Below are 26,386 nucleotides of genomic sequence, written 5' to 3'. Positions count from 1 at the left end.
ACACGCGCGGGGGGGTCTGTGACCACGCGGGAGCGGGAGCGCGCCTCCGGCGGCGCGCGCTCGCTCCCTAAACCCTCACAGGCGAGCGACGTAGCCCTACGTCACTTTGCCTGTGAGGGGCTGACCGCCCACGTAGATAGTCGTGCGGCGGTCGGCAAGTGGTTAAAACAGCCAAACTTGGCGTTTTGAATGCTTTTAAGTGCAAAGGAGGGGTTTGGGGTCTTTTAGACCCCCCAGATCACTCCACAAGAGTACCTCTCAAAAAAATATATATATTTTAATGTACAAAAATATCGGCTGATACCGATATGCGATGACCAAAATATCGGTGTCGGCAATAAAAAACGATATCGTTCGATCACTAATTTACGGTACCTATAGGTGAGTCTTATCATAGGATCACCTATAGGTACAAGGTGGAGAGGAAGCTTTACTTCCTCTTTAGGACGGCTCTTCTCCAAAGCTGTGAATTATTTCTGCTTGCCTCTGTGAAATAGAGACTTGTGAAGCATTTTCTTTCATGACACTTTTGAAGATGACAATTATCTTCTACTACTTTGCTGCCTCGTTCTGTCATCCTCTCTTCTCCCTAATCTAATCTCCGGGGTTCTGATGTTGCACTAAATGAAACATAGAAAAGCCTGCAGATAAAAAAGAGAAACTCTGATGTGGAAAGTTTCTTCTTTCCTGCAACTGTCTAATTGGTACTCAGGGAATTGAATGCTGCAAAATATGATTTCCTCTTACCCAGCTTAAAACAAAAAAAAGAAACTTTTGTCATTTATAACCTGCTTCTCTCTATAAATTCAGAAAGATGATAATGGGAGACTTGTGAGATGAAGGGGAAACTGTTATGTTTGATTCCCTCATCTACCTGTGGGGAGCGTGCTATGAGCCCAGTTATGTTTGGGAGTGGCTGACGAGCTTTTCGTTTGACCTCCTGTTCACATTGGAGCGATTTGTCATGCAATTCGGCAAGTCGCATCCTATTGCCGGCAATGGCAGTGTTCAAATCGATGCGACGCCGACTTTGCATCAATTTGAAAAAAGTAGTTTGTGCGCTACTTTTGCTGATTTCTGGTGCGACTTGAATAGACATCTGTGTATGAATCCGCAATCTTTCAAGTCGTACCCGAAGTCGCACTGACCTGCTGCTTTGAAATCGTGCGATTTTAGATGAAATTGCACAATTTCAAAGCCGCAGTCATTTTGAACGAGGTGTAAAAGTACTAAAATAGCTGCTGTTTTCTCCCACTTACTGTATACGTGTTGTTTAACCGCTTCCCGCAGGGCCCTCTTTCCGAATAGGCACGCCCGTCAGTTGCCCCGGGGCCCCACTTGCCGAGGGGGCCCCACACACAGGGTGGCAATGATCTGTCCCCCCCCCCCCCCAAGCCAGATTAGTTTACCAAAAAATATCGCCTTATCAATAATTAGCATTTTTATTCTCATGGGTGATTGTGTAGGCGGGGCCCCAGTGCACTGGGTCTATAAGGCTCTTAAGATGGCACTGGGTTCCCGACCGCCCGCCGCCGCAGTTTTACAATTTTTGTATTCCTCATATATATGCAATCGAACTGCGGGAAGATAAGAGGGTGCAAGTGTGGACGGAGCATCCATCCATTTGTATAAGTGATATAGGTCCTGGTGGCCTGAATCTTTTTGGTGAGCATATAGATTATCCATTTACCCACAGGGTGAAAAGGTTTCCATTTCTCATTCACAAAGGTGCGGGTGTTCTGACTGCCACTCATCTTCACCACCAGTGGCGGCTGGTGCGTTGGGGGCGCAGGGGCGCCGCCCCCCCCCCCTATCCATGCGTCCGGCCCCTTAATCTACATGTGGGGTGCCGGACGCATGGAGTTCAATGGGGTTTTTTTTTTCTTCTGAAGCACGTGATTAGAGCCAGAGGCTCTAATAGGCTTCAGAAAAGGGTGGGCTCGGGGCGCAGAGCACTGCGCCCTGAGCCCACCCATTGTGTGACAATAGCGAATGAATATTCGCTATTGTCACACGGATCCTCCTCCTGGCCAATCAGTTCTACTTTCGGTCCCTGCCTCCGCCATGCCTTCCCCTTTCAAAACCGTCAAACGATGGCCAATGGGCCACATCCGGCCCGCTACGAGATTTTATCTGGCCCACAGCAAATGTCCGAAAAAATCTCCTAGCTGGCTGCCAGTGGATGTGCTCGTCTTTGTATCGCCATATGGTAATTGGCGCACTCATTGCAAGCCAGCGTGCCATCCCCCTTCTACATATGGAAGAATGTGGGGACTATGTTGGGCACACATGTATGTAAGGAGGGGCTCTAATGGGAACTCTATGTTTTAGGGAGGGACTCTGATTAGCACGCCTGGATATAAGGGGGAACTCACCTGGGCACTTTTACGCAAAAGGGGGAAACCTGATGGGTACTCATGATGTAAGCAGGGAGTCTGATGGACCTTCCTTGATGAAAGGGGGGGGATTCTGATGGGCGCTTCTTGATGTAGGGTGGGGGGGGACTCTGATGGGAATTCCTTTATGTGGAGGGGGACTTCTGGATAACAGCAGGGACTCTGAAGGGCCTTCCTTGAATGTAGGTGGGGGGCTCTTATGGGCCTAACCTGATGTGGGGGGACTCCTGGATATAAGCAGGGACTCTGATGGGCCTTCCTTGATGTGTGTGTTTGTGGGGGAGGGCTCCGATGAGAAATCCTTGATATAGGGGTGTACTCTGCTTAGCCTTCATGATGTGCACTTCATGATGTTGGTGGGGGGGGGGGGACTCTGATTGGCCTTCCTTGATGTGGAAGGGAATTCCTGGATATAAGCAGGGACTCTGATGAGCCTTCCTTGATGTAGTAGGGTAGGGGGGGACTCTGGTGGGCCTTCCCTGATGTGGGGGGGGGGGGCTCCTGGATGTATGCAAGGACTCTGATGGGCCTTCCTTGATGTAGGGGGTAGGGGGGACTCTGATGGGACCTTCCCTGATGTGGGGGGGGGGGGGACTCCTGGATATAAGCAGAAATTCTGATGGACACTCCTTGATGTAGGGGGGGGGGGAGGCTCTGATGAGCCTATCTTTGATGTGGAGGAGGGCTCCTGGATATAAGCAGGGACTCTGATAGCCTTCCTTGATGTGGGGGGGGGACTTGAATGGGCCTTCCTTGATTTGGGGGGACTCTTGGATATAAGCAGGGACTATGATGAGCCTTCCTTGAGGTAGGGGGGTAGGGGGGGGTCTGATGGGCCTTCCCTGATGTGGGGGGTGGGGGGCTCCTGGATATATGCAAGGACTCTGATGGGCCTTCCTTGATGTAGGGGGGCTGGGAGGACTCTGATGTGGGGGGGGGGGCTCCTGGATATAAGCAGGAATTCTGATTGACACTCCTTGATGTGGGGGGGGGGTGCTCTGATAAGCCTTTCTTTGATGTGGAGCAGAGGGCTCCTGGATATAAGCAGGGACTCTGATGGGCCTTCCTTGATGTGGGGGGGAATTGAATGGGCCTTCCATGATTTGGGGGGACTCTTGGATATACGCAGGGACTATGTTAGGCCTTCCTTGATGTACAGTAGGTGGGACTCTGATGTGCCTTCCTTGATGTGGGGGGGGGGGGGACTCTTGAATATAAGCAGGGACTCTGATAGGCCTTTTTTTTAACACCCCTGATATTTTTTATTTTTTTTGGCTCATTCTAAATTTTTTACATTTTTTTGCTCAGGCACCACCTCCTGCCACCATTTTTGCCTAGGCGAGAATGACGTGTCTTACCCCCGCAGTCTCCCGAGATGTCCCCTTCACATATCCCATGAGGCTGCAGGAGCCCATTCATAGAGGGGAGGATTGCCCGGGCTGGCCCGTTTCAGTGGGGATGGGCTGACTGGGAGGGGCATTCGTGCTTGCAATGACTGGGTGCACCAAGATGGTGGCACAGGCTGGGGGGGGGGGGGGATGGTGAGCAAAAAGAAGTTTCCCTTTAACATCTCTTTTATTTTTCTGTCTCCTCAGGGTGATCAGAAGTGTTTGGAGACATTTGAGCTTGCCAACTTTGAGCGATGTCAGGACCAAAAAGGACTCCTAAAACGTAAAAGGCATTTCTCATTGATCCCGTCCCCGAGTGCGAAGGTAATGAATGTTCCGCAAGTGAACTTTACGCCAAAAGTAAACTAAATTACACCTGAGGATCGCTTCCTGACATTTCATTATGTTTCCTTACACATAGTTTTTATTCTTTGTGAAATCTATACATTATAAATGTTAATGTTTATATAGCAATCACAAATGATTTGAAATGCAGTACAAATGCGTAAGCAAAAAAAAAAAAGAGCCTACGACTGAATCTAGTTTACGCCATTGCAGTGCTTTCATAAGTGCTTAAAGTGTTAATAAACCCAATAAGCCTGCAGTCACTATATCTGGTCTCCCAAGGAGCCTGCATTCACTATATCTGATCTCCCCAGGAGCCTGCATTCACTATATCTGATCTCCCCAGGAGCCTGTATTCACTATATCTGATCTCCCCAGGAACCTGTATTCACTATATCTGATCTCCCCAGGAGCCTGCATTCACTATATCTGATCTCCCCAGGAGCCTGCAGTCACTATATGTGCTCTCCCCAGGAGCCTACATTCACTATATCTGGTCTCCCCAGGAGCCTGCATTCACTATATCTGATCTCCCCAGGAGCCTGCATTCACTATATCTGATCTCCCCAGGAGCCTATATTCACTATAGCTGATCTCCCCAGGAGCCTATATTCACTATACCTGATCTCCCCAGGAGCCTGCAGCCAGTATATCTGATCTCCCCAGGAGCCTGCAGTCACTATATCTGATCTCCCCAGGAGCCTATATTCACTAAATCTGGTCTCCCCAGGAGCCTGCAGTCACTATATCTGATCTCCCCAGGAGCCTGCAGTCACTATAACTGGTCTCCCCAGGAGTCTGCAGTCACTATATCTGATCTCCCCAGGAGCCTGCAGTCACTATATCTGATCTCCCCAGGAGCCTGCAGTCACTATATCTGATCTCCCCAGGAGCCTGCATTCACTATATCTGATCTCCCCAGGAGCCTGCAGTCACTATATCTGGTCTCCCCAGGAGCCTACATTCACTATATCTGATCTCCCCAGGAGCCTACATTCACTATATCTGATCTCCCCAGGAGCCTACATTCACTATATCTGATCTCCCCAGGAGCCTGTATTCACTATATCTGGTCTCCCCAGGAGCCTGTATTCACTATATCTGGTCTCCCCAGAAGCCTGCATTCACTATATCTGATCTCCCCAGGAGCCTGCAGTCACTATATCTGATCTCCCCAGGAGCCTATATTCACTATATCTGATCTCCCCAGGAGCCTGCATTCACTATATCTGGTCTCCCACAATACACAGAACATGGAAATGCAATTATTTTAGTAAATATAAACTGCTAAATACCTTTTCTCATCAGCAGTATATAGCAGTCTTGTGATTTCTATAAGTGTTTGGTTAAAGCTTCCTCCAATCCAATCCACTTAATAAAACAAAAGGGGATCCATCCCCATCTGTCAGGGTGGATTGGATCGGAGGGCCCATAGAGTAGAGTGGGCTGTGTCCGTGTCTGCTCTGCATATACTGAGTGGACACCGACCGTCATCTGCCTGCTCCACTCATTGTGGCCCGCAACCGGTTACCAATTCCCTAAAGTGGCCCTCACTCCTCCAAAGGTATTTACAGTATATAAATACACACATACACACACACTTTTTTATTTTTGAGGTTGGGGGGGAACTTGGGTGAGTTCTCACACTTTTTTTGCATCGCATACTAGCTCATTATGAAATACTTACCTTAGAACGAGCCCCCGCCGTGCCGCCCGCTTACCTGTATGACGGGCGACATGTTCAGTCACCCGTCTTCCGGGATCGCGGCATCCGGCCATCTGATTGGCCGGAGCCGCGGTGACGTCACTCCCACGCACGTGCGCGTGAGCCGACGGTCACGGCATGGGGCTCTGAAGGAACGCCACCAGCGGCCGTTCCTTCAGAGCGCATGCCCCTGTGATGTCAATGGCTGCATGTAAGGTAAATATCTCCTAAACGGTGCATGTTTAGGAGATATTTACAGTACCTATAGGTAAGCCTTATCATAGGCTTACCTATAGGTACAACTTGCAGAGGAGGGTTTACTTCCTCTTTAAAAACCGCATAGGTGCCTGGACTTTTGGAATTCAAGCTTGAGTTGAAGCAGGTTATAAAAGAGGGAGATACCTTTGACGGTGGGGTGAGGTGAAGTAAAAAACTTCCACACTGATATGGGAATGCGTATTTGAGGGAGCGGGAATTTGGAGAAAAAACTAATTATGCTATTATACGTGTAGATAGAGGTGTGAGGGAGTTTGAATTCAGTTTGTAACGTACAAAAACTTTTCAGGGAGCCCTGATGTATTAGTTGGTCAATCGATCGTATGCCTGCCGAGGTAAATTTGGTGAGTGAAATACATGGAAGTAATATTGCTAGAGTCTGCAAAGGAAGGTTGATTATCTTGGTGGGGAGTGATGAGAAGGGTTGAGTCATCAATGTTCTCCAGGCTTTTAGTGAGGACTGAGTAGTGATAGGAAGCATGTGCAGGTCTAGGGGTCTCCAGAGGTCAGCCAAAAGCAAGAGATGAAGGTCATCCGTTTTGGATAGCGTTGATTCAAGAAGGGTCCAGGGAGAGGGAAGAGGGTGTGGAAACCACTGACGTAAAGGGGCCATTTGGGATGCTAAGTAGTAGTCTTTTAGATCGGGAAGGCCTAAACCCCCCACAGATTTGTGCCGAATAGAGTGGGTGTAGTTACATCTTGCTCGTTTTTTTTCCAGATGAAGGCTCGTAAGAGCTTGGAGAGGGTATTAATATAGTGTGAGGGAATGTATAATGGAAGGGTTCGAAACACATAGAGGATTTTAGGGAGACAGATCATTTTGAAGGCAGCAATTCTGCAAGAGAGCTCCGTTTTGTTAAGCCTTTGTGTATTCGCTGAGATAGAAGCTATCAGGGGTGTTAGGTTGGAGGCGGCTAAAGCTGAGGTTGGATACGTAAGATTTAGACCTAGATAAGGGATAGTATTCGTCGTCCATGTGTAAGGCAAAGTATCTTTTAGGTGTTTAGTTGTTAGGTGGTGAACACCCATATTCAAAATTAGGGATTTATTAAAGTTGACCTTATAATATGATATCTTACTAAATGTTTGAAGTAGTTGGTGTACTGCCGGAAGGGAAGAGACAGGGTTTGTGAGATTTAGGATTACATCGTCTGCAAACAGGGTAATGGAATGGTGTGTATGTTGAAAACGGAAGCCTGTGATAAGGGGGTGTGTACGGATCGATGCAGCTAGGGGTTCGATGAGGAGACTAAAAATAAGGGGGGAGAGTGGGCAACCCTGGTGAGTGCCATTCGTGATCGAGAAAGCTTTAGAGAGCAAGCCAGACGAGAGGACTTTGGCAGAAGAAGACGAGTACAATGCGAGGATCGCAGATACAATCGGGCCAGAGAAAACAAATTTGGATAGGACCGCTTTCATGTAGCCCCAATGTACGCGGTCGAACGCCTTCTCTGCAGGCATATGTTGGCTTGGGAAACTGAGTTCCAGGAATCCTTCACAGATGCCCAATGGCAATCGGCAATTATTAGCACTTACAAATTTTCTAAATGTGTAACACATTGGGAACAATCCCAAAAGATCTTGACGAGATGGTACCTAACACCCTTCCGCCTCTCTAAAATTTACGAACAACATGATCCCTATTGTTGGCGTGGATGCGGCCACTTGGGTACCATCTTTCATGTATTTTGGTCCTGCAGGAGCTTGACAGGTTTTTGGAAAAAAGTCTTTGAAATCCTTTCGACTGTCACGGGTTTACTAATGCCTCCCACCCCGAACCTTAGCACTCCTTTCCTTAGGCATTGACGATATCCCTTCTGACTTGCGGACGGTATACTCCCATACCCTACTAGCAGCCAGAACAGTTATCGCCAGACATTGGAAACAGTCCGATCCCCCGTCACATCTGGAAGTAATTCGTTTGGTCAACTTGAACCTTTCTCACGAAAAAGCATACCACTACTCTATCTCTCAGAGTAAAAGTTTCTTGAATTATTGGAAACCGTGGACCACCAGTAAATACTATACCTCTCTCTTCTGACAGGTTTCTCAACACCTTTATTCAAATGGTTATTATTTTTGTAACTTCTTTGTAACTCATTGGTTCAACTCAGCAAGAGCCCTATGTTTTCGCTTTCCCTAACCCACATGTATGTTTATCTTGTACCTTTCTTGGTAACTGTACTCCTATATATTGCCATATGTACTCATATTTCTTGGCACCAGCTATTGTTTGTTGTTTATGGTTTATTTGCAAAATCTCAATAAAAATATTGAACATAAAAACCGCATAGGTGTGAACCCGAGCCTATGGTTGCTTTCACACTGAGGAGTTTTTCAAGCACTTTTTGCGTTAAAGCACCTGAAAAGCTCAAGAAAAATGCTTCCCTTTAAAATCCTTGAATGTGTTCACACTGGGGTGGTGCGCTTCCGTTTCTTGCCACATTTTCGGAGTTTGGGGAGATAAAAAAAATGCACTAAAAACGCACCTTCCCATTGAAAGCAATGGAAAATGCGACAAAAATTATGTGTTTTTGTTGCAGTTTTTGAGTCACATGTCCTTTATAAACTGCACCGCAAACGCGGTAAAATCACAGCGTTTTTGCAGCGGATCATCGTTAAAGTAGCCTAAGGGGAAGTGCTCAGAATCTGGTGCGGCTGTGCACACTAACCAATCATCTTCTAACTTCAGCATGTTCAATTAACCACTTCTGGACCGGAAGGATTTGCCCCCTTAATGACCAGGCCATATTTTGCGATTCAGCACTGCGTTACTTTAATGGAAAATTGCGCGGTCGTGCGACGCTGTACCCAAATAAAATTGATGTTCTTTTTCCCACAAATAGAGCTTTCTTTTGGTGGTATTTGATCACCTGTGCTATTTTTATTTTTTTGCGCTATAAACAAAAATAAAAGCGACAATTCTGAAAATAAAAAAAAATATGTTTCACTTTATGCTATATAACATTCCCAATGAAAAAAAAAAAAAAGTAAAAATCGATTTTTTTCATCATTATAGGCCAATTTGTATTCTGCTTGATTGGTTTACACAAAAGTTATCCCATCTACAAACTAGGGAAAAGATTTATGTAATTTTTTTTGTTTTACTAGTAAAAATATTTTTTACTTTCTGCTATATAACATTCCCAATATATTTGAGCTGTGCAATTTTTAGTTTTTGCGCTATAAACAAAAAAAGAGCGACAATTCTGAAAAAAAAAAAAAACAATATTTTTCACTTTCTGCTATATAACATTCTGAAAAAAATATATAAAAATCAAAATTTTTTTAAATTTTAGGCCAATTTGTTTTCTGCTACATATTTTTGGTAAAAAAAAATCGCAATAAGCGTATTTTGATTGGTTTGCGCAAAAATCATCGCGTCTACAAACTACGGGAAATTTATGTAATTTTTATTGATTTTTTTTTACTAGCAATGGAGGCGATCAGCGATTTTTTGCAGGACTGCGACATTGCGGCGGACAGATCGGACCCCTGACTGACTTTTTCGACACTTTTGGAGGTACCAGTGACATTACTACAGTAATCAGTGCTATAAATATGCAATGTTACTGTACTAATGACACTGACAGGGAAGGGGTTAACATTGTGGGTGATCAAGGGGTTAAATGTGAGCCTAGGGGAGTGATTCTAACTGTGGGGGGGGGGGCGTGGCTTGTGAAATGACCATAGAGACCTGTGATCCTATATAGAAGGATCACAGGCGCTCTATGATCATTCCAGGGAGAAGGACGGTTGGCTTTGTTTACAACAGCTGACCATTCTCTCTCAGAGGGGAACGACCGCGGGTGTCAGGCGGCAATCGGAGCCGCCAGCCCCGTGCATCGGAGTCCCTGCTGCCGAGTGGGGGCAGGAGCGCGCTGCCGGTAGAGTGCGCTCGCCCCCTAGCTGCAGGCGCTCGACCGACGTAGGTCTACGTCGGTTTGCGCAGGAGGGCCGCACTGCCGCAGTAAAAAGGCGGCGGGCGGTCGGGAACCCAATAAGCGTTGACAATAAAACCTGGAAGCTGATTGCTTTCTATGCAGAGCTGCACCAGATTTTGCACTCTCCAGTAAATCTCCCCCCAAGTGTAGTTTCTGTCTGCTGCCTTGTTCCCCTGCTATCAGCATGAGTCTCTTCTGACAAGTTTTCTTGACATCAAGAAGAAAAAGGTGACAGGGGAGGGATCTCCAGCACACAGCCTGTGATTGACAGCTTTAGCTCTGTTCTGAGCTCTGCAGAGCCTAACTTCAGCTCCTCAACCCCCCACTTTCTGAAAGCTCAGAAAAGCTGTATAAACTCTAGACTTTGGCTGTAGAGAAGAGAAGACTTCAGATAAACAGTTACAACTTATGTAGGAGGATTTGTTTCATCTCTGTGTATCACCTGAGGCCAGTGGCGGCTGGTGCTCCATGGGCCAGGGGGGGCGGCAGACACCATACCCCCCCCCCCGACCCCACCAGCCCTCACACCATACCCCCCGTCGGCCGGCTCACTCACCCTCTCACCCTGGACATGTGGAGGGCAGTCGGCAGTCAGCAACAGCAGTGGCGGCTTCCCCATCGGTCTCCTTCATCTCCTCCCTCCTTCTCCTCGGCCAGTGGCATAGCTTCTCCTTTCGGCCCATCGGGAAACGGGTCTCAGGACCCGCTTCCTGATTGGCCAGGAGGAGAATACCTGTCACACCCCCGAGCCCGCCCTTTTTTGAAGCCTATTAGAGCCTCCGGCTCTAATCACATGCTTCAAAAAAAAAAAAAAAAACCCCATTGGAATCCATGCGTCCGGCGCCCTGCATATAGATTGGGGGGCCGGACGCATGGATAGGGGGGCAGTGCCCCTGCGCCCCCAATGGATGGGCCGCCCCTGCCTGAGGCCATACGGTAGGGTTTACAACCAGTTTCAAAAATATAAAGTACAGCATTTTTTACACGTAAACACACCACAATGCTTGTAAATGCACTGCAAATGCATTAAAATGTATATAAACGCACATGCAGAGCTGAATGCTGAATGTTGGGATAGCGATGTTAAAGACCTATATTAAAGTTATAGTGCCGCGCTCCATATTCAAAACATTACTGTTCCATCAGGAAGTGAGTACTGTCCCTTTGAGTGTATCTAATGTGAACACTTACTTTTCTTTAGACACAAGAATAACAAAAGCAGTAAATGACATACTGTATATAAACCATAACGTGTATAGTGCAAAAATTGCAAAATAGTTCACTTATATAGTCCCATGAAGTTAAGGTGACCAGATCTTTAAAATTAAATCTGCATCATACACAGAGAGCTGGGCACAGGACTGCATAATACACAGAGTGCTGGGCACAGGACTGCATAATACACAGAGTGCTGGGCACAGGACTGCATAATACACCGAGCGCTGGGCACAGGAATGCATAATACACAGAGCGCTGGGCACAGGGCTGCATAATACACAGAGCACTGGGCACAGGACAGCATAATACACAGAGCGCTGGGTACAGGACTGCATGATACACAGAGCACTGGGCACAGGACAGCATAATACACAGAGCGCTGGGTACAGGACTGAATAATACACAGAGCGCTGGGCACAGGACTGCATGATACACAGAGCGCTGAACACAGGACTGAATAATACGCAGAGCGCTGGGCACAGGACTGCATATTACTCAGAGTCCTGGGTACAGGACTGCATAATACACAGAGCAGGACTGCATAATACACAGAGCTCTGGGCACGGGACTGCCTAATACACAGAGCGCTGGGCACAGGACTGCCTAATACACAGAGCGCTGGGCACAGGACTGCCTAATACACAGAGCGCTGGGCACAGGACTGCATAATACACAGAGCGCTGGGCACAGGACTACATAATACACAGAGCGCTGGGCACAGGACTGCATAATACACAGAGCGCTGGGCAAAGGACTACATAATGCACAGAGCGCTGGGCACAGGACTGCATAATACACAGAGCACTGGACAAAGGACTGCATAATACACAGAGCACTGGACAAAGGACTGCATAATACACAGAGCTCTGGGCACAGGACAACATAATACACAGAGCGCTGGGTACAGGACAGCATAATACACAGAGCGCTGGGTACAGGACAACATAATACGCAGAACAATGGGCACAAGACTGCATAATACACAGAGCACTGGGCACAGGACTGCATAATACACAGAGCGCTGGGCAAAGGACTACATAATGCACAGAGCGCTGGGCACAGTACTGCATAATACACAGAGCACTGGGCACAGGACTGCATAATACACAGAGCGCTGGGCACAGGACTGCATAATACACAGAGCGCTGGGCACAGGACTGCATAATACACAGAGCGCTGGGCACAGGACTGCATAATACACAGAGCGCTGGGTACAGGACTGCATAATACACAGAGCGCTGAGCACAGGACTACATAATATACAGGGGGGAGGTGTTCGGCATAGAGTAAAGGGTTCAGAGGACACTTCTGCCCCCACATCCATAGCTCACCTCTGCACCCATCTCTCACAGATTATCTCTGCAGCCACCTCTTAGCCCTTCCCCCAAAACAGCTCAACTCCCCACTCCCCATCTCTCCATGGAGCTGCATCAGCTCTGACCCCCGCTCTGACCCCCGCTCCCCTACTGCCCTCACCTGTGTACAAACAGACCTCCCCCCCCCCCCCCATCTGTCTCAGCCCTCTACACCAGTGGTTCTCAACTCCGGTCCTCGGGACCCACTAACAGGCCAGATTTTAAGTATTACCTTGGGGGATGCAGACTAGAATACTGCAATCACTGAGAAGCAAATGAGATCACCTGTGATGTAATTTAGTTATCTTGCAAACCTGGCCTGTTGGTGGGTCCCGAGGACCGGATTTGAGAACCACTGCTCTACACAGTCGATTTTTGGCTCTGCCTCTCCTCCACTGAACAGCAGCAGGAGTGGCAGTGAGATTGTCCAGCAGGGGGCGTCTGCAGCTGAGCCACCAGGCTGTTTCTCAGCCAGCATGGGATGTCCTGTCTACAATAATCTGGCCCTGAATCTGGGGACAACACCGGGGACATACTTGGACCAGGGACAGTGTCCTCAATCCGGGGACTGTCCCCGGAAATCCGGGATGTCTGGTCACCCTACATGAAGTGTACAGTATATATCAGTAATAATGGAAAATAATCCTTTTTGTGTTCCACCACCTTCTGCAAATAACTTCTACCATGCAGTATGAGGTTCCCTTCACCCAATGTGCCCTTACCTGGTATGGTCTATCTGTGCCACTGATCCACACCAGGGGGGGGATACACTCATGACGTCAGCAAGCCCCTCCCCTACGTGTTATGCCACAGGCTCACGTGACTTCCTCAGGGGGATGTGAAAGACCCCCTACTTATATTTCTTTTTGTTCCTTTCAATTATGCACAAGTGACATTGCCAGGAAATATTTACATTAGGATCTTTGTATCTGCTTGTATACAGTTCCAGTTAGAATGAAGGAAGTGGATTAATACTGGTCTATTAAAGTGTGACTGATAATGATGTCATATAAACTCTACAAACAAGGCCCATTGCCAACAGTAGACGGGGGAAAGTCAGATGTGGAGCAATCACAAGCAGTCCCGTTTTTGGCAAGCGTGTCGCAAGAACTAAGAATGATAATGCTTGCAATCAACTTCTTCCTCCCATCTGCATTCAGTTATTGAACGTTTTATCTCTTGATAGATGAAAACACTCATTAAAGTGGTTCTAAAGCCTGAATATTTTTTACCTTAATGCAATAAAATGAAAAACATGTTGAGTGCAGCCCCCCCCCCCCCCAATACTGATCTGAGCCCCATCTCAATCCAGTGCTGTGCATGAGAGCAGGGTCTCTCTCGGCTCTCTCCCTCCTCATTGGCTCAGAGACAGCAGCTAGAGCCATTAGTTGTCAAATACAACCAGTGAGGAGGGGGGAGGGGCCAAGCCGGGCTTGCACAGAGCCAGCTCAGGAGTGAGCAACTTGCTATGGTGGGCACTCACCAGGGGGGAGGAGCCAGGAGCACTGGAGGGGGACCTAAAAAAGAGGAGGATCCGGGCTGCTCTGTGCAAAACCATTACACAGAGCAGGTAAGTATATCATTTTTATTGTTAAAAAAAAAAAAAATGAAGGGTTTACATTCACTTTTAATGTTAATATGTCCTAGGTGCAAGAGGTCAAATTTCAGGCCAGAAATGCAGAGGAACGAGACGCATGGATCCAAGCCTTGAACGATGGAATAAACCGGGGGAAAAACAAGGTCCTTGACGAGGTATGGGCTGTTCACACTCTTCTATCAGGTAAAGTTGAGGGATGACCTGAACTGCCCTGGGTTCAGTTCAAGCACTGTTGGTCAAATATTAAGGAAGTTCACATGCTAAACAAGATCCCCCAATAAAGTCAATGGGAGCCAAATCAGTCAAATTGAAAATGCCTGGGCTAATGGGCAAGGGGGAGTCAAGAAATAGAAAGAGGGTGGGGGGTGCAGTTTTGAGGAACACATACCACAGCAAAAAATGTAAATTCCAATCAGGGTCAGGTGCAGTGATTTTTTTAAACATTAAAAGTTAAGATAATTTAAAAAAGGGATTCATATTATATATATATATATATATCCACTTAACGCAAACCGACGTAGGTCTACATCGGCTGCATTTAAGTGGTTGGTGGTTGTACCAGGGTAATCCCGGTACCATTTTTTTCATCGACTTTCAGGCAGTAATGACCGATGCGGCTTGGGACCTGCTCGATCGTTACCCCAGCGAGCGAGAGAGGATGCACCCCACTCCAGCCGGATGCGGCTACGATCGGGTCTCCGATGATGTAACCCGGAGGCGGCGTTTTGACTTCACTTCCGGGTTACTCGGCTGCTAAAGGTGCCAGATTTAAAAAGTTACAGTATTCAAAAATGCTATTTTTCGGCACTTTGAATACATTGAAGTGCAGTGGAGGGGTTTGGGGTCTTTTAGACCCCCGATCCCTCCATAAAGAGTACCTGTCACTGCCTATTACTGTCACAAGGGATTTTTACATTGCATGTGACAGCAATAAAAGTGATCAGATTTCTTTTTTTTTTTTTTTTTTTTAAAAGACCTGTGCTAAAATTAAAAAAATAAATGAAATAAATAGGGAAAAAAAAAAATTTTAGCTGCCCCCGTTGCCGTGAGCTCGCGCACGAAAGGAAACGTCGCCTATGGAGATTTTTATTGACCGTAGTTTGTCACCATTCCGCGGGTAATGTGCAATTTTAAACCGTAACATGTTGGGTATCTTAATTACTCGGCGTGACATCGTCTTTCGCAATATACAAAAAAATGGGCTAACTTTACTGTTTAGTTTTTTTAAAATGCAGTGAAATGTAATTTTTCCAAAAAAATGGCGTTTGAAAGACCGCTGCGCAAATATTGCGTGACCAAAAATATTTCAATGACCGCCATTTTATTCTCCAAAGTCTTTGCTAAAAAATAAATATATATATATACATATATATATATATATATATATATATATATATATATATATATATATATATATATATATATAATGTTTGGGGGTTCTAAGTAGTTTTCTAGCAAAAAATACTGATTTTAACTTGTGAACAAGATTGTGGAATTCTCTACCACAAGAGGTGGTTTCTGCGGGGAGTATGGCAACTTTCAAAAGACTCTTGGACGTACATCTCAAGGATCAGAACATTCAGGGCTATGTGAGATGATTACGGCCACATACACCTACACAGGTTGAACTTGATGGACTGTTGTCTTTATTCAACCTCAACAACTATGTAACAACATGTGTCAAAAATGGGCTTGGTCCTTAAGTGGTTTTATATATATATATAATATTAAAATATAAATAATTAAAAATAATTAAAAACATAATATAAAAATGAATCTAGAAATTAAGACGGAAACATTAAAAATAGCCAATAACTTTAAATAACATGCCTGGGTCTGCCCTAATCCTGCCTGTGAAGGGTCACATCCCTGTGTTGTACAGAAAGTGCTGCAGCAGCACTGACATACCATGTGACATAAAAACATTTGAACTACCACCATTTTGTTCTAAAGGGTGTCTGTTTTCAGAAAATACATAATGTTTGGGGCTTTTAAGTAATCTTTAGGGCTAAGATGATTTTTTAAACCTGTGTGCAATAAAATGCAAAAACAGCTCTGACAGCGAAAAGGTTAAATCCCAAGGGGAATCTTGTATTAACCACTTGCCAACCGTACTATAGCCAAAAGATGACTACAGCACTGTCATCAAGTTCTGGGAGGGAGTCTATTGACGTCTTCCAAGAACCCCGCCCCAGCTCCCGGGGCGCGCTCTGTGATCGATGTGTCCTTTCGACACAACTGATCAAAGATCGAGGTAAAGGGCCAATCACAGCTGATCCCCTGTAAACAAATGGCTCTTATTGCCGATACTGGCAATCCTGGACAGCACACATTTACACTGATAATCAAGGCGCTGATCATCAGTGCCCGGATAATCAGTGCAGCCCTATCAATGAAGCTTATCGGTGTCGATCAGTGCAGCTTATTAGTGTCCATCAGTGCAGCATAGCAGTGTCCATCAGTGCCACCTTCCAGTGCCCATTAGTGCCGCCTTATTAGTGCAGCCTCATTAGTGTCCAAAAGTGCAGCCTCATCAGTTCCAATCAGTGCAGCTTATCAGTGCTGCATCATCAGTGTAGCCTCATCAGTGCCCATCAGTGCAGCTTATCAATGCTGAATCATCAGTGCAGCCTCATCAGTGCCCATCAGTGCAGCTTATCAGTGCTGCCTCATCAGTGTAGCCTCATCAGTGCCCATCAGTGCAGCTTATCAATGCTGAATCATCAGTGCAGCCTCATCAGTGCCCATCAGTGCAGCTTACCAGTGCTGCCTCATCAGTGCGGCCTAATCAGTGCAGCCTCATCAGTGCACATCAGTGCAGCTTATTAGTGCAGCCTCATCAGTGCCCATCATTGCTGTCCACCAGTGCAGCTTATCAGTGCCCATCAGTCCAACCTCATCAGCCCACGTCAGTGAAGAAGAAAAATACTAATTTGCAAAATTTTATAACAGAGATTAATCTTCCGTCTTTTTTCATGTGTTTAGCAAAAAATAAAAAACCCAGTGGTGATTCAATACCACCAAAAGAAAACTCTATCTGTCTCCAAAAAATTATAAAAATGTTATATGTGTACAGTGTTGCACAAGCGCGTAATCGTCATTAAAAATTGTGAGAGCACTGAAAGCTCAAATTCATATTAATTTATCAGATTACAGGTGAAATGTATTATTCAAAACATTTATGCTGGGGGGTGGGACTAACCCAACGCATTTCCTGAGAATTAAATTCTGTTTTTCAGGAGACCAGATGAGAGAATATGTTATATACAATACATGCAAAGTGTTAGGATGCTGGGGGTTTAAAGGTCACCTTCTTAACAATGTAAACCAGGTGGACGCCAAGGCCATTGAAATTACAGAAGGAAGAAAAAGCCCCAGGAGAAGCCACCATTACAATAGAATCTGTAGCACCATCTAACAAAAAGGATTTATAATACCATCCATAGAACATCCATATATTAAGTCCAGGTCAGCCGTCTCAGATAAGATCTAGTACTGAATAGATAGTAGTGGATCTGGTCACGGTGGCCATTCACCCACTAGAGAAGCACCTCTTAAATCCTAACACTTTAAAAAGGGATCATCCATCTTTACATATGTAAACAAGGGGTCTCAAAACTTTATAAATAAAGGGCAACTTTACTGTTTCACAAACTTTTTAGGGGGGCCAGACTGTGGTCAGTGTCCTGACATCAGTGAGTGTAAGCAATATCCCTTTATTGTTAGTATAGTTAGTGGGAGAAATAGGCTTGTATCGCTGGTGTCAGGGGAAATAATAATATCCCATCGCTGGTGAAAGTGGGAGGAATAGTGCCCCATCATTGGTATTAGTGGAAGGAATAGTGCCCCTTTATTGGTATCAGTGGGAGGAATAGTGCCCCATCATTGGTATTAGTGGAAGGAATAGTGCCCCTTTATTGGTATTAGTGGAAGGAATAGTGCCCCTTTATTGGTATCAGTGGGAGGAATAGTGACCCATTATTGGTGTTAGTAAGAGGAATAGTGCCCCTTTATTGGTATCAGTGGGAGGAATAGTGCCCCTTTATTGGTAATAGTGGACTGAATAGTGCCCCATCATTGGTATTAGTGGAAGGAATAGTGCCCCTTTATTGGTATCAGTGGGAGGAATAGTGACCCATTATTGGTGTTAGTAAGAGGAATAGTACTCCATCATTGGTGTCATTAGGAGAAATACTGCCCCATCATTGGTAATAGTGGAAGGAATAGTGCCCTTTTATTGGTGTCAGTGGGAGGAATAGTGCCACATCATTGGTATCAGTGAGAGAAATAGTGCCCCGTCTTTGGTGTTAGTGAAAGGAATAGCGCCCCATTATTGGTATCAGTGGAAGGAATAGTGCTCCATTATTGGTATCAGTGGAAGGTATAGTGCCCCTTTATTGGTGTCAGTGGGAGGAATACTTCCCCGTTATTGGTATTAGCAAGAGGAATAGTGCCCCATCATTGGTATTAGTGGGAGGAATAGTGCCCCACCATTGGTATCAGTGGGAGGAATAGTGCCCCATCATTGGTGTCAGTAGGAGGAATAGTGCATTATCATTGGTGTCAGTGGGAGGAATAGTGCCCCATCATTGGTGTCAGTGGGAGGAATAGTGCACCATCATTGGTATTAGAGGAAAGAATAGTGCCCCATCATAGGCAGAAATTCAGACCTGATTCGCACCTGAATCAGTGTACAGGAATTCACCGGACCCCTGCTAGGACCCGTGGCTGCATCACCGTGAACCCAGCTTTAGTGGGAAGAATAGGGCCCCATCATTAGGTATCAGTGGAAGGAATAGTACCTCATTGTTGGTGTCAGTGGTAGGAACTATTCCCCGCTTTTGCTGACAGTGGAGGGAATAATGCCCCATGGGCCGGATAAAAGCTAGCAAGGGCCACAAGCAGCCCCCGTGCTGCAGTTTGGGGATGACTGATGTAGACAAGTATGATACTTCAAATACATGCTGGTACCAATAGAAGTGTTGAAGAATAATCCCATCAGCCAAGTCCCTGTAGACCATTAAGGCATTGCCTTTCTACAGTAGCTCACTACCCTAGCCTGGACTGATCGTTGGTGGTAATAGCGGTGTGTTTCCTCCAGTAGGTGAGGTAAAAAGAAGCTTGGTCGTAAGCTATTGTACTATTCTTATAATCTCATATGAGATTTGTAGCTATTTAAAGATTTGTATAGGATCCAAACGGTCATAGTCTGAGTCAGTGAAGTAATTGACCATACTTAACAGCAGTATAGAAAGATTGAAGTAGTGGCTTGGCTGGTAAAGATGGTGGACAACATGAAATGTCCTAATGAGGACCTGTATTTTTTTTTGGGTAGGTGAAGGTAGACACTTCGTGCTCATTGGAACATGTAACCCGGGACAGAGTTAAAGTTGGAGCAGCAAAGAGAAGACCCCCAACCAGGATCCACCTCAAAGAGGTATGTGATAGAACTCAAATTTAGACTAAAAGATGTCTGAATCCATGTTAGAATGGAAAGAGGAAATCCCTCCGAAGTGGGGGAATCTTTGGTTGTCGTCAGAGTCAGCAGAACTTGAGTATCCATTTCAAGATTGCCCCTGGAAGCAGCAGGTCTCCTTACTCTACTATAACAATGAGTGAAGAATTTGATTCCTCTACAAGGTGGAAGATATTATGGTGTAATACAATCTGGGCCAGTGCTAGACTATTTTACGCCCTAGGCAAGACCAGCTACTTGCGCCCCCCCCCCCCCAAAAAATAAATAAAAAGGGAAAGGGTTAAAAACTCCTCTATGTAATACCCAGTGACCCTGATCTGATGGTTCCTCCATGTTATGCTGTCATACCCAGTGACCCCCATATTCCTTCATGTCCTTATGTTCCTCTATGTCACACCCTGATGTTTTTCCATGTCACATCCTGGGACCCCAATATTCCTCAATGTCATGCTGTCATACCCAGTGACCCCAATGTTCCTCTATGTCACACCAGGGGCCCCTGATGTTCCTCCATGTCATACTCGGAGAGACCCTGATGTTTTTACATGTCACACCTGGGGACATCAATCCCCCATGGCACACAAAGGGACCCCGATTTCTCAGGGCACACATGGTGACCCCAAACCCCTGTTACACCCAGTGACCCCCTATCCCCCATGTCACACCTGGTGACTCCGATTCACCATGGCAAACCTGGTGACCCAGATTCCCTTTGACACCAGGGATCCTCCATGTCACACCCCGGGACCCCGATCCCCTGTTCTGGGGACACCCACTGGGCAGTATGAAGAAAGTTGGTCCGCACTCTGCCCTCCTTCACCGTGATTCCTTTTCCCAGGACGCTCCTCTCCTGGAGCACAGTGCTCACCATGGCTCCAACCGGCTCGTGGTGGATGGAGAAGCAGCAGTCAGTGCCGAGCTCCAGCTCAGGTTCAGCTCTCCTCCGCTCCCTGCTTAATATCGACCCAGGTCGTGAACGGCTGCCCACCAGCTCAGTGCAGAGTCTCACTTCCTGCTCGGGGTTTAGGCCACTTAGCTCCAGCTGAAGAGGATCATCATGCAGGTAGCACTCCGGTGGGCTCCCTTCATGCCTATTGGGGGCCCCCCAAACAGCGGTGGAAAGCCAAGGCCTGGTAGTTTTGCCACTGCCCCAGACACCTATCATCTTCCTCTGTCCCTTCTTCCTCGCCCACTGCCGCCTCTCCCCTCAGCTCACAAGGATCATTAATGATGGAGAGAGAGTGCTGACTCATGGCTGCGCCCCTAGGTGGCAATGCGCCCTAGGCGGCTGCCTAGTTTGCCCAGTGGAAGCACCGGCCCTGTGTGCTCATGAGGCGCTCATTATCACTTTCTAGTGAAGTAACCTAAGGACTTACTGTATGTGTAATTTCAGACATGTATGCGGGAGTTGACATTTTGTTTTCATACCTTTTAACATCGTTTTTTTTTATTCAGGTGGCAGAGCAAGCTACTGATGACTCTCTAAGGCTTGGTCTGGAGGCGTTGGACACTGGAATATTAACAGTAGTTCCCCAAATGCCCAAGCCTAAGGAAGCAGAAGCAAAACCAGAACCTCAAAAGGAACCTGTGAAGATCCCTATGCCACCCACAAAGCCAAATCCTCCACCAACTCCTTTAAAGACTACCATTCCTGACACACCAGATGGTGAAGATCAAGCACCTCATGCACCAGCTCCTCCTCCAAAAAGTCTTAAAGAAAATGTTCATGCCCGTGAGAAGTTAATGTCTGAAAATGAACAGACAAGCATGGAAGAAAATTCCACACTCGAGGTCCTTCAAAGCAAGAGCACAGAAAATATAAATGAAGTAATGAGTTCTCCTCCCAAACCACCTCCGAAAATTCTTTCTGACAAGATGAGGATTAAGTGGGTTGGTTCAGCGTCAGACTTGGAGGAGAAAGAGGACATTGTGTCAGATGAGAGAGGAAGCAAAGAGAACTTAGTTGACTTTGAGTCTGATGACCTGGAACACCCTTCAATTCCACATCAAGCAGAGTCATTAGAAGACTTACAAGCTGAGGAGTTAAGAAGTCGCTCGAATAGCCTTCAAGAAGGACGTAAGAGGTCGTCCCGGTATCTGAATGATGATGACACAGATGAAGGAGCTCTTCAGGGGACATCTGCAGACGGTATATGTAACAACAATGAGGATGAAGACAAAGATGAGATGGAAAAGAACGATTCACCAACAGGTGGTATCCAAGAACAGCATACTACACAACCAATTGATGAGAAGAAGTTCCGATACGTAAAACATAAAAAGAAAACTGGCCATGTGACAACGCAAGCACATCACATTAAAAGTAGAATGAAAGCATCTTCCATGGGAGACCTCTTATCTCCAACATCAGATAAGGACAGCACCATGCTACATCTAACTAAAGACCATTTAGATCAAGTGGAGATGAAGCTAGCCTGTGGGAAGGAGAGAACAAAGACTCTGCTAAACCAGATCTTGAGGGGACAACTTGGAAAGACTGCAGAAGAAAATGGGGTGGAGTGTAATCCAGAAACCATTCTAAATGATCTGATGACCCAACTTCAAGAGGCTTCTGAAGTTCTTCAAGAGATAAGAGATAATGAGCCTAAAGATAAGGAGCCTAGAAATATCTCAAACACATCAGATACAGGGACTGATAAGCAGAAAGAAAAGCAGAAAGAACTGATGGCACTGCAAAGGAGAAGTGTTCCATTTTAATAAATGTTTAGAAAGTGGAGGAAGGTGAGGATAGAATAAATTGCAAACTGCTTTAGCACTTTACTCTTTACCATCCTGCTGGCACAGCTTGAGGACCAAACTAGCTAAAGTTTCTGTAAATCCAATATTTTTGCAGTAAAGAAATCTATTATGTTTTTTACTGTATATTATGAAATCTTCTGAAGACTCCGAGGGACTAGACCACAAAGCAAAGATAAAAAGAAACTTGAAATAAATAAATGTACTGTATTTTCCGGCGTATAAGACGACTGGGCGTATAAGACGACCCCCCTATTACATGATCTACCGGTAATACTTATACTTAGGTTACCTTGGAGATATTATACTCAGCGTATAAGACGACCTCCCATTTTTGGGGGATTTTTTTGAGGTTCAAAAGTAGTCTTATACACCAGAAAATACAGTGTATATATATATATATATATATATATATATATATACAGTGCCTTGCGAAAGTATTCGGCCCACTTGAACTTTTCGACCTTTTGCCACATTTCAGGCTTCAAACATAAAGATATAAAACTGTAATTTTTTGTGAAGAATCAACAACAAGTGGGACACAATCATGAAGTGGAACGAAATTTATTAGATATTTCAAACTTTGTTAACAAATAAAAAATTGAAAAATTGGGCGTGCAAAATTATTCAGCCCCTTTACTTTCAGTGCAGCAAACTCTCTCCAGAAATAAAAGCAACAAAGCTCATCACCCTGAACCAGAGTTGTATAAAGTACTCGAAACCCATACTTGAGTAAAAGTACAAGTGCTCGATCAAAAAGTGACTTGAGTAGAAGTACTAAAGTATTCAACATTTTCTGTACTTAAGTATTGCAAGTAGTTTTTTTAAAAAAAATTGCTACTCAAGTACTGAAAGTAAAAGTACAAGTACTGTGTTATGTAGTTATTAAAGAAAGAAGTCAAAAGTTTGAACATCATATTGTTTTTTATTATTTCAAATGCAGCTTTTATTTATACATACAGTAGCTTTTATTTTCATATGCGCTGATAATACACATGTTTTGAGCTTCATGAAACCTGCCATCTACTGTTCTGGCAGTGCTAATTTTTATAAATGCAGCACAAAAAAAAAAAATATTGGAGTAGAAGTATTGAAATCATTGAAAAAATGTAGTGAAGTAAAAGTGGAAGTAGGAGAAAAAAATTCTACTCTAGGAAAGTACAGATACCGCCTTTCGGTACTTAAGTACAGTAGTGAAGTAGTTCTACTTAGTTACTATACATCTCTGCCCTGAACACACCATCCTCACTGTCAAACATGGTGGTGGCAGCATCATGGTTTGGGCCTGCTTTTCTTCAGCAGGGACAGGGAAGATGGTTAAAATTAATGGGAAGATGGATGGAGCCAAATACAGGACCATTCTGGAAGAAAACCTGATGGAGTCTGCAAAAGACCTGAGACTGGGACGGAGATTTGTCTTCCAACAAGACAATGATCCAAAACATAAAGCAAAATCTACAATGGAATGGTTCACAAATAAACATATCCAGGTGTTAGAATGGCCAAGTCAAAGTCCAGACCTGAATCCCATCGAGAATCTGTGGAAAGAACTGAAAACTGCTATTCACAAACGCTCTCCATCCAACCTCACTGAGCCCGAGCTGTTTTGCAAGGAGGAATAGGCAAAAATTTCAGTCTCTCGATGTGCAAAACTGATAGAGACATACCCCAAGCGACTTACAGCTGTAATTGCAGCAAAAGGTGGCGCTACAAAGTATTAACTTAAGGGGGCTGAATAATTTTGCACGCCCAATTTTTCAGTTTTTTATTTGTTAAAAAAGTCTGAAATATCCAATAAATTTTGTTCCTCTTCATGATTGTGTCCCACTTGTTGTTGATTCTTCACAAAAAATTACAGTTTTATATCTTTATGTTTGAAGCCTGAAATGTGGCAAAAGGTTGCAAAGTTCAAGGGGGCCGAATACTTTCGCAAGGCACTGTATATATATATATATATATATATATATATATACACACTGTTAATAAAAATAAAAAAAAACACCCTCAGGCGCCTGCTTAGAGAAAATAGCTCAAAGAGCTAAGATGATGTGCAAAGTGTAGTCACCATAACAAAATGGTTTTACTCTACTTGGGATAGGTCAGCAAATCCTGAAATCTGATTTGTTCATGTGGGTTACTATATTTGAGCCTTATTTCAGAAGCTTGTTAGTGTATAAAGATTCCATGTTTATGTAAGAAAAAAAAAACAAAAAACAATAAAGCCATTGGTAATCACAAAACATAAAATGATTTATAACCATTTTTTTTTCTTTGGATAGAGGGGAACTGTCAGGCTTATATATTTTTTTTTTTTTTTTTTTTTGCAGTCTGTGTCCTATTGGGGAAATGTCCTCTCATTGAGGAAGGAAAAGAAGTGCCAGGAGCCGCACATCACACAAAACCCTCATGTAAAGAGTGGAAGCGGCCTCAGCCTAGACTCTGTCCAGGCCACACACCCAACATGTTTCGTCCCGCCCAATTTGCTTAGTCGTGACGGCTTCATTTCCTATTACTAAGCCCCATGGGAAAGGCAAAACATGTCAGGGGCGTGGCCTGGAAGGAGTCTAGGCTGAGGCTGCTTCCACTCTTTACATGGGGATTTTGCGTGCTGTGCGGCTCCTAGCACTTCTTTTCCTTCCTCATTGACTTCTATGAAGCTGAGATGAGCTCTTTCTCTGCCTGCACTCCCAACGGTTGTCAACATATAAAGACCTATTAGAGCCAGAAGCAGTACCCTTAATTTATTTGTACGGGGTCATAAATTTCCTCTCATTACCTTTCCAAAAACAGAAAAGGATATTAATGAAAATCTCCGCTCAGGGCCGGTCTGGCCGACCGGGATAGCGGGAAATTTCCCGGTGGGCCGCCGGCCCTGGGGCCGCTTTAAGATTGGGGCCGCTTTAAGATTCATTTGGCCGCTTTAAGACGCGGCCGCTTTAAGACGCGGCCGCTATTGGGACCGCGCCGCGGCCGCGCTGTGACGGCCGCTGCAGCCCCGCCCCGGTGAAGTCTTTCCAACGTGACGTCAGCCGCTATGAGCGGCATGACATCACATCTGGCGGGAGCGGCTGCGGGAGCGGGAGCCGGCGGTGGATCATGTGACCCAGGCTCAGCAAGACGGACCGTCACGGCGCCGGGAGTCCCACACCACATCCAGTACTGTCTGGCAGTACACACACAGACGGCAGCAGCATGATCGACGGACCAAGTTAGTAATAAAAATCAGCAGCAGTGCAATTATTGGTCCCATCCTCCGACCTCCACCAGACCACCACTGCCCCCTGGCCCCTACTGATCTCGCCACCCCTGCCACTGATTCCCCCCACCACCCCTGCCACTGACCCCCCCCACCACCCCTGCCACTGATGCCACCACCCCTGCCACTGATCCCCCCCACCACCCCTGCCACTGATGCCACCACCCCTGCCACTGATGCCACCACCCCTGCCACTGATCCCCCCCCCCACCACCCCTGCCACTGATGCCACCACCCCTGCCACTGATCCCCTCCCCCCACCACCCCTGCCACTGATGCCACCACCCCTGCCACTGATCCCCCCCCACCACCCCTGCCACTGATGCCACCACCCCTGCCACTGATCCCCCCCCCACCACCCCTGCCACTGATGCCACCACCCCTGCCACTGATGCCACCACCCCTGCCACTGATCCCACCACCCCTGCTACTGATCCCCATCCCCCTCACCACCACCACTGCCACCGATCCCATCCTCCCCACCACCCCTGCTACTGATCCCCATCCCCTTCACCACCACTGCCACTGATCCCATCCCCCCCCACCACCCCTGCTACTGATCCCCCCCACCACCCCTGCCACTGATACCACCACCCCTGCCACTGATGCCACCACCCCTGCCACTGATGCCACCACCCCTGCCACTGATCATCCCCCAACACCCCTGCCACTG

General features: G+C 46.0%; 1 protein-coding gene across 1 annotated transcript in view; it reads left to right on the top strand.

Moving 5' to 3' along the window:
• PLEKHO2 (pleckstrin homology domain containing O2) overlaps positions 1-22,656 on the top strand; it is a 115,294-nt gene extending 92,638 nt beyond the window's left edge. The window contains exons 3-6 of the mRNA XM_082253200.1: positions 3,992-4,108; positions 14,275-14,379; positions 19,560-19,661; positions 21,156-22,656. Coding sequence (XP_082109326.1) covers positions 3,992-4,108; positions 14,275-14,379; positions 19,560-19,661; positions 21,156-22,418 — 1,587 coding nt within the window. The 3' untranslated portion in view covers positions 22,419-22,656. The remainder of the gene's footprint in view (positions 1-3,991; positions 4,109-14,274; positions 14,380-19,559; positions 19,662-21,155) is intronic.
• Positions 22,657-26,386: the final 3,730 nt, after the last annotated feature.

Source organism: Pelophylax lessonae (assembly GCF_965119305.1).
Source record: "Pelophylax lessonae genome assembly, chromosome: 4".
In the NCBI taxonomy this organism is placed as follows: Eukaryota; Metazoa; Chordata; class Amphibia; order Anura; family Ranidae; genus Pelophylax; species Pelophylax lessonae.
This window is presented reverse-complemented; position numbering and strand designations above follow the sequence as displayed.